The 13,869-nt window shown below is 47.7% G+C and overlaps 1 protein-coding gene across 2 annotated transcripts in view; it reads right to left on the reverse strand.

The window, feature by feature from the left end:
• The window catches only part of LOC142750296 (NACHT, LRR and PYD domains-containing protein 1-like), a 50,339-nt gene that overhangs the window by 24,407 nt on the left and 12,063 nt on the right, over positions 1 to 13,869 (reverse strand). For both annotated transcript variants that reach the window (XM_075859289.1, XM_075859288.1), the window contains exon 7: positions 13,190 to 13,303. In XM_075859289.1, coding sequence (XP_075715404.1) covers positions 13,190 to 13,303 — 114 coding nt within the window. The remainder of the gene's footprint in view (positions 1 to 13,189; positions 13,304 to 13,869) is intronic.

Genomic DNA, 13,869 nt, shown 5'->3' on the forward strand with positions numbered 1-13,869 from the left:
AGAGGATCTGTCAGCTCTCCTGTGAAGTGTAGTTTAGATGAGCTGTCAGCTCTCCTGTGTAGTGTAGTAAAGAGGATCTGTCAGCTCTCCTGTGTAGTGTAGTATAGAGGAGCTGTCAGCTCTCCTGAGTGGTGTAGTAGAGAGGAGCTGTCAGCTCTCCCCTGTGTGGTGTAGTATAGAGGAGCTATCAGCGCTCCTATGTAGTGTAATGTAGAGGAGCCGTCAGCTCTCCTGTGAAGTGTAGTGTAGTATAGCGGATCTGTCAGTTCTCCTGTGTGGTGTAGTATAGAGGAGCTGTCAGGTCTCTTGTGTGGAGTAGTATAGTGGAGCTGTCAGCTCTCCTGTGTGTTGTAGTATAGAGGAGCTGTCAGCTCTCCTGTGTGGTGTAGTATAGAGGAGCTGTCAGCTCTCCTGTGTGGTGTAGTATAGAGGAGCTGTCAGTTCTCCTGAGTGGTGTAGTTTAGAGGATCTGTCAGCTCTCATGTGTGGTTTAGTATAGAGGAGTGGTCAGCTCTCCCCTGTTTGGTGTAGTATAGAGGAGCTGTCAGCTCTCCCGTGTGTTGTAGTATAGAGGAGCTGTCAGCTCTCCTGTGTGGTGTAGTATAGAGGAGCTGTCAGCTCTCCCATGTGTTGTAGTATAGAGGAGCTGTCAGCTCTCCTGTGTGGTGTAGTATAGAGGATTTGTCAGCTTTCATGTGTGGTGTAATATATAGGATCTGTCAGTTCTCCTGTGTGGTGTAGTATAGAGGAGCTGTCAGTTCTCCTGTGTGGTGTAGTATAGAGGAGCTGTCAGTTCTCCTGTGTGGTGTAGTATAGAGGTTCTGTCAGCTCTCCTGTGTGGTGTTGTATAGAGGATATGTCAACGCTTCTGTGTGGTGTAGTATAAAGGAGCTGTCAGCTCTCCAGTGTGATGTAGTATAGAGGATCTGTCCGTTTTCTTGTGTGGTGTAGTATTGAGGAGGTGTCAGCGCTCCTGTGTGGTGTAGTATAGAGTAGCTGTCAGCTCTCCTATGTGGTATAGTATAGAGGATCTGTCAGCTCGCCTGTGTGTTGTAATATAGAGGGATCTGTCAGCTCGCCTGTGTGGTGTAGTATAGAGGATCTCTCAGTTCTCATGTGTGGTGTAGTATAGAGGAGCTGTCAGCTCTCCTGGGTGGTGTGGTGTAGTATAGAGGATCTGTCAGTTCTCCTGAGTGGTGTAGTATAGAGGAGCTGTCAGTTCTCCTTTGTGGTGTAGTATAGAGGATCTGTTAGCTCTCCTGTGTGGTGTAGTATAGAGGATCTGTCAGCTCTCCTGTGTGGTGTAGTATAGAGAAGCTGTCAGCTTTACTGTGTGGTGTAGTAAAGAGGAGCTTTCAGTTCTCCTGTGTGATGTAGCAGTGGCGGACACAGACTGCAAAAGGCCCCTGTGCAGATAATGTGCCAGGGCCCCCCCGCCCCCCCCCCCCAATACCGACAAAGTTACCTAAACATATATATGCATATAAAAATAAACCTTACTAATAAAAATTATGAAGGAAGATCTATATTGTACATTTTATTACCAGTTTAGAACACAAGTAACACATTTTTTTCCGGGTTAAATTCTTATCTAAACTAAGTCCCTAAATGTGGGCAAAGAAAATGAAAAACCTATACTCACCTCCTCCGGCGCCTCCGTTCCCCCTCCGCAGCCCCTATCCCTTTCTGTGTTTACAAAGCTGCTGTGGTGACGCGCGGTCGATGGCACATGACCGCTGCAGCCAATCAATGCCCTCAACAGCGATTTGCTGTGGAACTACTGTCCTCAGCAGCACACCAATGAGGAGTTATTGGCAGCAGCGGTCACGTGCCATCGGCAGCGCGTCACCAGTGCAGCCTTGTACACTTGTAACACAGACCGAGACAGGAGGATGGGGGCTGCGGCGGGTGAACGGAGGCGAGGGAGGAGGTGAGTATAGTTTTTTTATTTTCTTTGCCCACATTTAGAGACTTAGGTTAAATTGAATCATTGAATATAACACAAAGCACTCATGCAACTGAGATGCAATAATTTAGATGATCTTATCATGCTTAGCTTACTGCACTGTTACCTATCAAGCAGGACTGAATCTCAAGATATCTACAGAGGGGGCTGTATGGCGTTATCTACAGGGGGGACTGTATGGCGCTATCAACAGAGGGGGCTGTATGGCGTTATCTACAGGGGGGACTGTATGGCGCTATCTACAGAGGGGTCTGTATGGCGCTATCTACAGGGGGGTCTGTATGGCGCTATCTACAGGGGGGACTGTATGGCGCTATCTACAGGGGGGACTGTATGGCGCTATCTACAGGGGGGACTGTATGGCGCTATCTACAGGGGGGACTGTATGGCGCTATCTACAGGGGGGACTGTATGGCGCTATCTACAGGGGGGACTGTATGGCGCTATCTACAGGGGGGACTGTATGGCGCTATCTACAGAGGGGGCTGTATGGCGTTATCTACAGGGGGGCTGTATGGCGTTATCTACAGGGGGCTGTATGGTGTTATCTACAGGGGGGACTTTATGGCGTTATCTACAGTGGGGTCTGTATGGCGTTATCTACAGGGGTTCTGTATGGCGTTCCCTACAGGGGGGGTCTGTAGGGAAAGTCATACAGCCCCCCCCTGTAGGGAACGCCATACAGACCCCCCTTTAGGGAACGCCATACAGACCCCCCTGTAGGGAACGCTATACAGCCCCCCCTGTAGGGAACGCTATACAGCCCCCCCTGTAGGGAACGCCTTACAGCCCCCCCCTGTAGGGAACGCTATACAGCCCCCCCCCTGTAGGGAACGCCATACACCCCCAATCACTCAAAAAAATGCGACCTACAGTGTGAAAAGACAAAAGACATGTATCCCCTATCCACAGGATAGGGGATACATGTGTGATCGCTGGCATTGATAGGGAGAGCGGGGGACCGAAAGTCCCCCGAAGTTCTCCATCACTCACCTCTGACTTCCGGTGTCTGCGCAGCTCAAGTGTGACCGGCGCTCCATTCATTTCTACGGAGCTGCCGACACAGACCCCGGAAGTCCGAGGTTTGTGATGGAGAACTTCAGGGGACTTTCGGTCCCCCGTTCTCCCTATCAATGCCAGCGATCACACACGTATCCCCTATCCTGTGGATAGGGGATACATGTCTTATGTTTAATGGCAGAGCGGGGAGATACTCCCTGCTCTGCCGTAGTGTTCCGTGGCATCGCGCTGTAGCAGCCATAGCGGCAGCTAGCGGAGATTCCGGCCAAGGTGGGGGCCCGTGCCGGCAGGTGACGCGGGCCCCCTCATGCCGCGGCCCCGTAGCAGCCGCTACGGCTGCTATAGCAGTAGTTACGCCCCTGTGTTAGGGGGAGTTCACACTGAGGTTTTTTTCGCGAAAAACGTCAGAAAGTGCCTCCCATTGAAATCCATGAAATTTTTCCTGCGAGCAGTAAAAACCGCATGCGGGAAAAAGAAGCGCAATGCCCTTTCTTCGGGCGTTTCTGTCTCTGACTTCCCATTGACAACAATGGCAGGCAGAAAATGCGTTTTTTGCTGCGTTTCCCTGCCCACGGCCCGATGGCCGAAAAACGCCACAAAAAAACGCAATGAAAAACGCGGGAAGTGTTCTACCGGCAGGTCAAAATATGCCTCAAAATTCCGGAAGGAATTATGAGGCAGATTTTTCTACATAAAAACTTCTCCCTTCTGACATGAACTTTTTAACTTCATCTACCTGTCCTCTGCAGTCTGCACGTCCTCCACTCGTCCTGTGTCTGTCCTCCGCTCATCCTATGAGTTCTCCGGCAGTCCTGACTGTACTGTCCAGCCGCCCGAAGTCTTACGTCGCACCGCCCCCTGTCCTCTCCCCTGCCTGAGCGCTCCTCCTACCACCAGCATCGCCGTCCTGTCCTATTCATCTGTGCCAGATTGGCAGTGCAGTGTAGCGGCTATCACAGGGCCCGGGCACCCGCCCCCTCCCTCCCGATTGGTAGTGCAGTGTGGCGGCTATCACCGGGCCCCCGCCCCCTCCCTCCCCTCATGCCTAGTGTTGTGATGCTACTAGGCATGAGGGGGCCCGTGCCGCCAGGCCTGGTACATAAAATGTAATGTGCCTGTCAGGGCGACACGGGCCCCCCCATGCCGCGGGCCCCGTAGCAGCTGCTACGGCTGCTACTGTGGTAGTTACGCCACTGAACGGGCCCCCTTCCCACGCGGGGCCCTTGTGCAGCTGCACCGGCTGCACATGCGGTATGTCCGCCCCTGTGATGTAGTATAGAGGATCTGTCAGTTCTCCTGTGTGGTGTAGTATAGAGGAGCTGTCAGCTCTCCTGTGTGATGTAGTATGGAGGAGCTGTCAGTTCTCCTTAGTGATGTAGTATAGAGTATCTGTCATCTCTCATGTGTGGTTTAGTATAGAGGAGTGGTCAGCTCTCCCCTGTGTGGTGTAGTATAGAGGAGCTGTCAGTTCTCCTGTGTGGTGTAGTATAGAGGAACTGTCAGCTCTCCTGTGTGGTGTAGTATAGAGGATCTGTCAGCTCTTTTGTGTGGTGTAGTATAGAGGAGCTGTCAGCTCTCCTGTGTGGTGTAGTATAGAGGAGCTGTCAGCTCTCCTGTGTGGTGTAGTATAGAGGAGGTGTCAGTTCTCCTGTGTGGTGTAGTATAGAGGAGCTGTCAGCTCTCCTGTGTGGTGTAGTATAGAGGAGCTGTCAGCTCTCCTGTGTGGTGTAGTATAGAGGAGCTGTCAGCTCTCCTGTGTGGTGTAGTATAGAGGAACTGTCAGCTCTCCTGTGTGGTGTAGTATAGAGGAGCTGTCAGCTCTCCTGTGTGGTGTAGTATAGAGGAGCTGTCAGTTCTCCTTAGTGATGTAGTATGGAGGATCTGTCAGCTCTCATGTGTGGTTTAGTATAGAGGAGAGGTCAGCTCTCCTCTGTGTGGTGTAGTATAGAGGAGCTGTCAGTTCTCCTGTGTGGTGTAGTATAGAGGATCTGTGAGCTCTCCTGTGTGGTGTAGTATAGATGATTTGTCAGTTCACCTGTGTTATGTAGTATAGAGGATCTGTATGTTCTCCTGTGTGGTGTAGTGTAGCGTATCTGTCAGTTCTCGTGTGTGGTGTAGTATAGAGGAGCTGTCAGCTCTCCTGTGTGGTGTGGTGTAGTATAGAGTATCTGTCAGTTCTCCTGTGTGATGTAGTATAGAGGAGATGTCAGCTCTCCTGTGTGGTGTAGTATAGAGGAGCTGTCAGTTCTCCTTTGTGGTGTAGTATAGAGGATCTGTTAGCTCTCCTGTGTGGTGTAGTATAGAGGATCTGTCAGCTCTCCTGTGTGGTGTAGTATAGAGAAGCTGTCAGCTTTACTGTGTGGTGTAGTAAAGAGGAGCTTTCAGTTCTCCTGTGTGATGTAGTATAGAGGATCTGTCAGTTCTCCTGTGTGGTGTAGTATAGAGGAGCTGTCAGCTCTCCTGTGTGATGTAGTATGGAGGATATGTCAGCTCTCCTGTGTGGTCTAGTATAGAGGATCTGTCAGTTCTCCTGTGTGGTGTAGTATAGAGGATCTGTCAGTTCTCCTGTGTGGTGTAGAATAGAGGATCTGTGAGCTCTCCTGTATAGTGTAGTATAGAGTATCTGTCATCTCTCATGTGTGGTTTAGTATAGAGGAGTGGTCAGCTCTCCCCTGTGTGGTGTAGTATAGAGGAGCTGTCAGTTCCCCTTTGTGGTGTAGTATAGAGGATCTGTTAGCTCTCCTGTGTGGTGTAGTATAGAGGATCTGTCAGCTCTCCTGTGTGGTGTAGTATAGAGAAGCTGTCAGCTTTACTGTGTGGTGTAGTAAAGAGGAGCTTTCAGTTCTCCTGTGTGATGTAGTATAGAGGATCTGTCAGTTCTCCTGTGTGGTGTAGTATAGAGGAGCTGTCAGCTCTCCTGTGTGATGTAGTATGGAGGATATGTCAGCTCTCCTGTGTGGTCTAGTATAGAGGATCTGTCAGTTCTCCTGTGTGGTGTAGTATAGAGGATCTGTCAGTTCTCCTGTGTGGTGTAGAATAGAGGATCAGTGAGCTCTCCTGTATAGTGTAGTATAGAGTATCTGTCATCTCTCATGTGTGGTTTAGTATAGAGGAGTGGTCAGCTCTCCCCTGTGTGGTGTAGTATAGAGGAGCTGTCAGTTCTCCTGTGTGGTGTAGTATAGAGGAACTGTCAGCTCTCCTGTGTGGTGTAGTATAGAGGATCTGTCAGCTCTTTTGTGTGGTGTAGTATAGAGGAGCTGTCAGCTCTCCTGTGTGGTGTAGTATAGAGGAGCTGTCAGCTCTCCTGTGTGGTGTAGTATAGAGGAGGTGTCAGTTCTCCTGTGTGGTGTAGTATAGAGGAGCTGTCAGCTCTCCTGTGTGGTGTAGTATAGAGGAGCTGTCAGCTCTCCTGTGTGGTGTAGTATAGAGGAGCTGTCAGCTCTCCTGTGTGGTGTAGTATAGAGGAACTGTCAGCTCTCCTGTGTGGTGTAGTATAGAGGAGCTGTCAGCTCTCCTGTGTGGTGTAGTATAGAGGAGCTGTCAGTTCTCCTTAGTGATGTAGTATAGAGGATCTGTCAGCTCTCATGTGTGGTTTAGTATAGAGGAGAGGTCAGCTCTCCTCTGTGTGGTGTAGTATAGAGGAGCTGTCAGTTCTCCTGTGTGGTGTAGTATAGAGGATCTGTGAGCTCTCCTGTGTGGTGTAGTATAGAGGATCTGTCAGCTCTCCTGAGTGGTGTAGTATAGAGGAGCTGTCAGTTCTCCTTAGTGATGTAGTATAGAGGATCTGTCAGCTCTCATGTGTGGTTTAGTATAGAGGAGAGGTCAGCTCTCCTCTGTGTGGTGTAGTATAGAGGAGCTGTCAGTTCTCCTGTGTGGTGTAGTATAGAGGATCTGTGAGCTCTCCTGTGTGGTGTAGTATAGATGATTTGTCAGTTCACCTGTGTTATGTAGTATAGAGGATCTGTATGTTCTCCTGTGTGGTGTAGTGTAGCGTATCTGTCAGTTCTCGTGTGTGGTGTAGTATAGAGGAGCTGTCAGCTCTCCTGTGTGGTGTGGTGTAGTATAGAGGATCTGTCAGTTCTCCTGTGTGATGTAGTATAGAGGAGATGTCAGCTCTCCTGTGTGGTGTAGTATAGAGGATCTGTCAGTTCTCCTGAGTGGTGTAGTATAGAGGAGCTGTCAGTTCTCCTTTGTGGTGTAGTATAAAGGATCTGTCAGCTCTCCTGTGTGGTGTAGTATAAAGGATCTGTCGGCTCTCCTGTGTGTTGTAGTATAGAGGAGCTGTCAGCTCTCCTGTGTGGTGTAGTATAGAGGAGCTGTCAGCTCTCCTGTGTGGTGTAGTATAGAGGAGCTGTCGGCTCTCCTGTGTGGTGTAGTATAGAGGAGCTGTCAGTTCTCCTGTGTGGTGTAGTATAGAGGATTTGTCAGTTCTCCTGTGTGGTGTAGTATAGAGGAGCAGTCAGCTCTCCTGTGTGGTGTAGTATAGAGGATCTGTTAGCTCTCCTGTGTGGTGTAGTATAGAGGAGCTGTCAGCTCTCCTGTGTGGTCTACTATAGAGGATCTGTCGGTTCTCCTGTGTGGTGTAGTATAGAGGATCTGTCAGCTTTACTGTGTGGTGTAGTAAAGAGGAGCTTTCAGTTCTCCTGTGTGGTGTAGTAAAGAGTAGCTGTCAGCTCTCCTGTGTGATGTAGTATAGAGGTTCTGTCAGCTCTCCTGTGTGGTGTTGTATAGAGGAGCTGTCAACGCTTCTGTGTGGTGTAGTATAAAGGAGCTGTCAGCTCTCCAGTGTGATGTAGTATAGAGGAGCTGTCAGTTCTCCTGTGTGATGTAGTATAGAGGAGCTGTCAGTTCTCCTGTGTGATGTAGTATAGAGGTTCTGTCAGCTCTCCTGTGTGGTTTAGTATAGAGGAGTGGTCAGCTCTCCCCTGTGTGGTGTAGTATAGAGGAGCTGTCAGCTCTCCTGTGTGGTGTAGTATAGAGGAGCTGTCAGTTCTCCTGTGTGGTGTTGTATAGAGGAGCTGTCAACGCTTCTGTGTGGTGTAGTATAAAGGAGCTGTCAGCTCTCCAGTGTGATGTAGTATAGAGGATCTGTCAGCTCTCCTGTGTGGTGTAGTATAGAGGAGCTGTCAACGCTTCTGTGTGGTGTAGTATAAAGGAGCTGTCAGCTCTCCAGTGTGATGTAGTATAGAGGATCTGTCAGCTCTCCTGTGTGGTGTAGTATAGAGGAGCTGTCAGCTTGCCTGTGTGTTGTAATATAGAGGGATCTGTCAGCTCGCCTGTGTGGTGTAGTATAGAGGATCTCTCAGTTCTCATGTGTGGTGTAGTATAGAGGAGCTGTCAGCTCTCCTGTGTGGTGTAGTATAGAGGATCTGTCAGCTCTCCTGTGTGGTGTAGTATAGAGGATATGTCCGCTCTCCTGTGTGGTCTAGTATAGAGGATCTGTCAGCTCTCCTGTGTGGTGTAGTATAGATGATTTGTAAGTTCACCTGTGTTATGTATTATAGAGAATCTATAAGCTCTCCTGTGTGGTGTAGTATAGATTATCTGTCAGTTTCCTGTATTATGTAGTATAGAGGATCTGTCAGCTCTCCTGTGTGGTGTAGTATAGCGAATCTGTCAACTCTCCTGTGTGGTGTAGTATAGAGGAGCTGTCAGTTCTCCTGTGTGGTGTAGTATAGAGGATCTGTCAGCTCTCCTGTGTAGTGTAGTAAAGAGGATCTGTCAGCTCTCCTGTGTAGTGTAGTGTAGTATAGAGGAGCTGTCAGCTCTCCAGTGTGATGTAGTATAGAGGATCTGTCCGCTCTCCTGTGTGGTGTAGTATTGAGGAGGTGTCAGCGCTCCTGTGTGGTGTAGTATAGAGGATCTCTCAGTTCTCATGTGTGGTGTAGTATAGAGGAGCTGTCAGCTCTCCTGTGTGGTGTGGTGTAGTAAAGAAGAGCTTTCAGTTCTCCTGTGTGATGTAGTATAGAGGATCTGTCAGTTCTCCTGTGTGGTGTAGTATAGAGGAGCTGTCAGCTCTCCTGTGTGGTGTAGTATAGAGGATATGTCAGCTCTCCTGTGTGGTCTAGTATAGAGGATCTGTCAGTTCTCCTGTGTGGTGTAGTATAGAGGATCTGTCAGTTCTCCTGTGTGGTGTAGTATAGAGGATCTGTGAGCTCTCCTGTATAGTGTAGTATAGAGTATCTGTCATCTCTCATGTGTGGTTTAGTATAGAGGAGTGGTCAGCTCTCCCCTGTGTGGTGTAGTATAGAGGAGCTGTCAGTTCTCCTGTGTGGTGTAGTATAGAGGAACTGTCAGCTCTCCTGTGTGGTGTAGTATAGAGGAGCTGTCAGCTCTCCTGTGTGGTGTAGTATAGAGGAGCTGTCAGTTCTCCTTAGTGATGTAGTATAGAGGATCTGTCAGCTCTCATGTGTGGTTTAGTATAGAGGAGTGGTCAGCTCTCCTCTGTGTGGTGTAGTATAGAGGAGCTGTCAGTTCTCCTGTGTGGTGTAGTATAGAGGATCTGTCAGCTCTCCTGTGTGGTGTAGTGTAGCGTATCTGTCAGTTCTCCTGTATAGTGTAGTATAGTGGATCTGTCAGCTCTCATGTGTGGTGTAGAATAGAGGATCTTTCAGTTCTCCTGTGTAGTATAGTATAAATGAGCTGTCAGTTCCACTGTGCGGTGAAGTATAGAGGATCTGTCAGTTCTCCTGTGTGGTGTAGTATAGAGGATCTGTCAGTTCTCCTGTGTGGTGTAATATATATGATCTGTCAGCTCTCCTGTGTGGTGTAGTATAGAGGATCTGTGAGCTCTCCTGTATAGTGTAGTATAGAGTATCTGTCATCTCTCATGTGTGGTTTAGTATAGAGGAGTGGTCAGCTCTCCCCTGTGTGGTGTAGTATAGAGGAACTGTCAGCTCTCCTCTGTGGTGTAGTATAGAGGAGCTGTCAGCTCTCCTGTGTGGTGTAGTATAGAGGAGCTGTCAGCTCTCCTGTGTGGTGTAGTATAGAGGAGCTGTCAGTTCTCCTGTGTGGTGTAGTATAGAGGAGCTGTCAGCTCTCCTGTGTGGTGTAGTATAGAGGGGCTGTCAGTTCTCCTTAGTGGTGTAGTATAGAGGATCTGTCAGCTCTCATGTGTGGTTTAGTATAGAGGAGTGGTCAGCTCTCCTCTGTGTGGTGTAGTATAGAGGAGCTGTCAGTTCTCCTGTGTGGTGTAGTATAGAGGATCTGTCAGCTCTCCTGTGTGGTGTAGTATAGATGATTTGTCAGTTCACCTGTGTTATGTAGTATAGAGGATCTGTATGTTCTCCTGTGTGGTGTAGTATAGAGGAGCTGTCTGCTCTCCTGTGTGGTGTAGTATAGAGGAGCTGTCTGCTCTCCTGTGTGGTCTAGTATAGAGGATCTTTCAGTTCTCCTGTGTAGTATAGTATAAATGAGCTGTCAGTTCCACTGTGCGGTGAAGTATAGAGGAGCTGTCAGTTCTCCTGTGTGGTGTAGTATAGAGGAGGTGTCAGTTCTCCTGTGTGGTGTAGTATAGAGGAGCTGTCAGCTGTCCTGTGTGGTGTAGTATAGAGGATCTGTCAGCTCTCCTGTGTGGTGTAGTATAGAGGAGCTGTCAGTTCTCCTGTGTGGTGTAGTATAGAGGATCTGTCAGCTCTCCTGTGTGGTGTAGTATAGAGGATCTGTCATCTCTGTTGTGTGGTGTCATATAAAAGATCTGTCAGCTCCCCTGTGTGGTGTACTATAGATGATCTGTCAGTTTCCTGTATTATGTAGTATAGAGGATCTGTCAGTTCTCCTGTGTGGTGTAGTGTAGAGGAGCTGTCAGCTCTCCTGTGGGGTGTAGTAAAGATGCTCAGTCAGTTCTACTGAGTAGTGTAGTGTAGTATAGAGGAGCTGTCAGCTCTCATGTGTGGTTTAGTATAGAGGAGTGGTCAGCTCTCCCCTGTGTGGTGTAGTATAGAGGAGCTGACAGCTCTCCTGTATGTTACAGTATAGAGCAGCTGTCAGCTCTCCTGTGTGGTGTAGTATAGAGGAGCTGTCAGCTCTCCTGTGTGGTGTAGTATAGAGGAGCTGTCAGCTCTCCTGTGTGGTTTAGTATAGAGGAGCTGTCAGCTCTCCTGTGTAGTGTAGTATAGAGGAGCTGTCAGCTCTCCTGTGTAGTGTAGTATAGAGGAGCTGTCAGCTTTCCTTTGTGGTGTAGTATAGAGGATCTGCTACCTCAAAGACTGGACTCTGACCTGCTTCCAGACCCTGAGCGATGGGGTGTCAGCATTTTGTGTGGTGCAATTAGAAGGTGTTGGACAGTTTCTCTGCTCTAATAGTATGTGGATTTATTCGTGTGACTGTCAAGAAGCCTTGTCTGTGTGTAATTATAACACTAAGCAGGCACCTCCTCATGAATGGTTAGTGAGTGATTGGCTGTTCATCAATATTATGCACCTGTTTGACCTCCCTCATATAACAATGTGGCTTATCTGCATCCTGCTGAGAATTGGGGATTAACCCTCCCTTGTGTCAGTATGGCCTTTTTCTGTCATGGAGAGGAAGCAGGTTCAGAGTCCAGTAGATGAAACAATCTGGAAGGATGCTGATATTAAAGGAACAGTGTCATCACAAATTATTTTTTTATATGTTAAAGATGTTAGTGCTTTATTAAAAACGTTTATATTCATTTGTGTGTTTGTGTTTTACTTTTTCTTATTTTTACACTTTTTCTTCCCTATGGGGGCTGCCATTTTTTGTTCCATTTCTGTCTGTGTCGATTAACGACACATACAGACATGGAATACGGCAGCCACAGTCCCATAGGGACTGCGAACGGCTCCCGTCCCATTGACTTCAGTGTACGGCGTCTGTGTGGGAACTGCGCATGCGCCGCTCCCACACAGTCCAATTCGAAATTGGCGCCGTCCGGCGCGATTTTCCTGTGGACCGGAAGTCGCGGCCGGACAGTAATATTACTACTTCCGGTCGCGGCTTCCGGATTTGTGCACTTGGACCAGCGGCAGCAAACGGAGCGGACGGGCCGGAGGGAGCCGCGGCGGCAGGAGCAGGTAAGAGATTTCAATGTATGTTCGTGTTTGTGTGTGTTTACTACTGTATGTAAACCTACTACGCTGTGTGTTAGCTCAAAAAATGGCGACACACAGTGTAGGAGGTTACACCGTTCAAACCCCTCGTTTATCCCGGCACTAGCCAGGATAAAGGAGGGGGGGATGCTGAGAGCTCACTAGAGCGAGGGCTTTTAACCCAATGTTGCAATGCTGCAATTTTGGGAAATAGCTCCATCTAGTGACCAAAAATGGTTAGTATTATAAATTAGAAATAATTTATAATATTTCCTGACTCGTGAAAAAAATAAAAAAAATTTGAACAATGTTTAATCACCCACACACTAAATGTTTAATTAAAAAAAAAACAAACATGTTTTTCTGGCAACACCATGCCTTTAAGCAAAAGTAGTCAAGTACCAGTCCAAGTTCATAGCACTACAGTTTGTAGTATAAGGCAGAGATGTAGTAGGTAAACATTCCAAGTTCGGTCAACAGATAAGCAACAACAGTTTGTAGTATAAGGCAGAGAGTTAGTCAGAAGCAATCGAAAGTTGGTGGACAGATAAGCAGATACAGTTTGTACAGCAATTCAGAATCATGGTCAGAAGCAATCCAAGTATGGTACACAGACAAGCAAATGTAGTGTTAGGCAGAGAAGAGGTAATGAGCTAGTCTATAGGCAAGAAGCTCAATAATCTGGCATGCAGGACATGCAAGGGCAAGTTTTTTATAGGTATTCAGAGGATGTCAATTAATAGACCAGATTTCTAATTAGCAGATCTTGATTCAACTGGACACTGACACTGGAAAGGGGGCTGTCCAGCATCCCAGAAAGCCCAGTGAGGACTGCTACTACCTAGAATAGTAACGTTTCTGGGATCAAGTCCTGACACATTTATGCCTGGCCTACACGGAAACGTTTTGATCGAGTGACAGGTGCAGACCACGAAATTGCATGCAACTCAATGTTTGTCTTTGTACTACAGCTGTAGCTCCATAATTATAATCAAAATGTCTCTATGTAGCCCAGGCGTCATTTAAAAATTTCTAGCAGGAATAAAAGTGAAACGGCACAACATAGGTCTAAGAAAGGTTGCTTCAGAATTGTTATTTCATGGGGCAAAAGGTATTCTCAGGTTACAGGTTCTCCATAAATACAGTTACTCACGGGTGACATATTTTCTGGCAGTAAACTTTCTAGTTCTTTTTCTACTCCATTTGGACCGCACAGTTTTCATCCAAGTTTTACTTAGCCCATTGCTCTTGTATCCAACCCCAGCTCCTATAGAAACACAAATATATTCAGACTCCAGACCAGACCTCTACATCAATTCAGACTCCATCGTGGACCTCTACAGTAACCCAGACCGAACTCCTAAATTAATGCAGGACCCAGACCTAGCCTATAAATTAATGCAGACACCAGACCCCAAAATTAATGCAGACTCCAGACCAGACACCTAAATAAATTTAGGACTCAGACAAGAAAAAATATTTACACCCCAGACCAAACTCATATACTTTCTCCCAGGCTCCTTCTAAACTCCAGCCGCCGCTGCACACAGAGTTCTAATGCCGGCAGTGTCAGGACCCAGTGTGGAGGCACACGGAGATGAAGTGGAAGCTGGAGCGAGGAGGAGGAGTATAACCAGCTTTTATTTATTGGTTTAAACCAATAGATAGTGACCGATTAAAAAAATAATTTTATGATGCAGTTGTTTGGGGGCGTTGCAATTGCCCACTTCGCCACTCCCTTGAACTGCTTCTTTGTAGTGCTATTATAAATGATAGGTCTTTTGCACATGAACATATTACTGTGTTGTGCATAAAGAAGCAGATCAAAGCCTT

Source organism: Rhinoderma darwinii, chromosome 3 (genome assembly GCF_050947455.1).
Source record: "Rhinoderma darwinii isolate aRhiDar2 chromosome 3, aRhiDar2.hap1, whole genome shotgun sequence".
Classification (NCBI taxonomy): domain Eukaryota; kingdom Metazoa; phylum Chordata; class Amphibia; order Anura; family Rhinodermatidae; genus Rhinoderma; species Rhinoderma darwinii.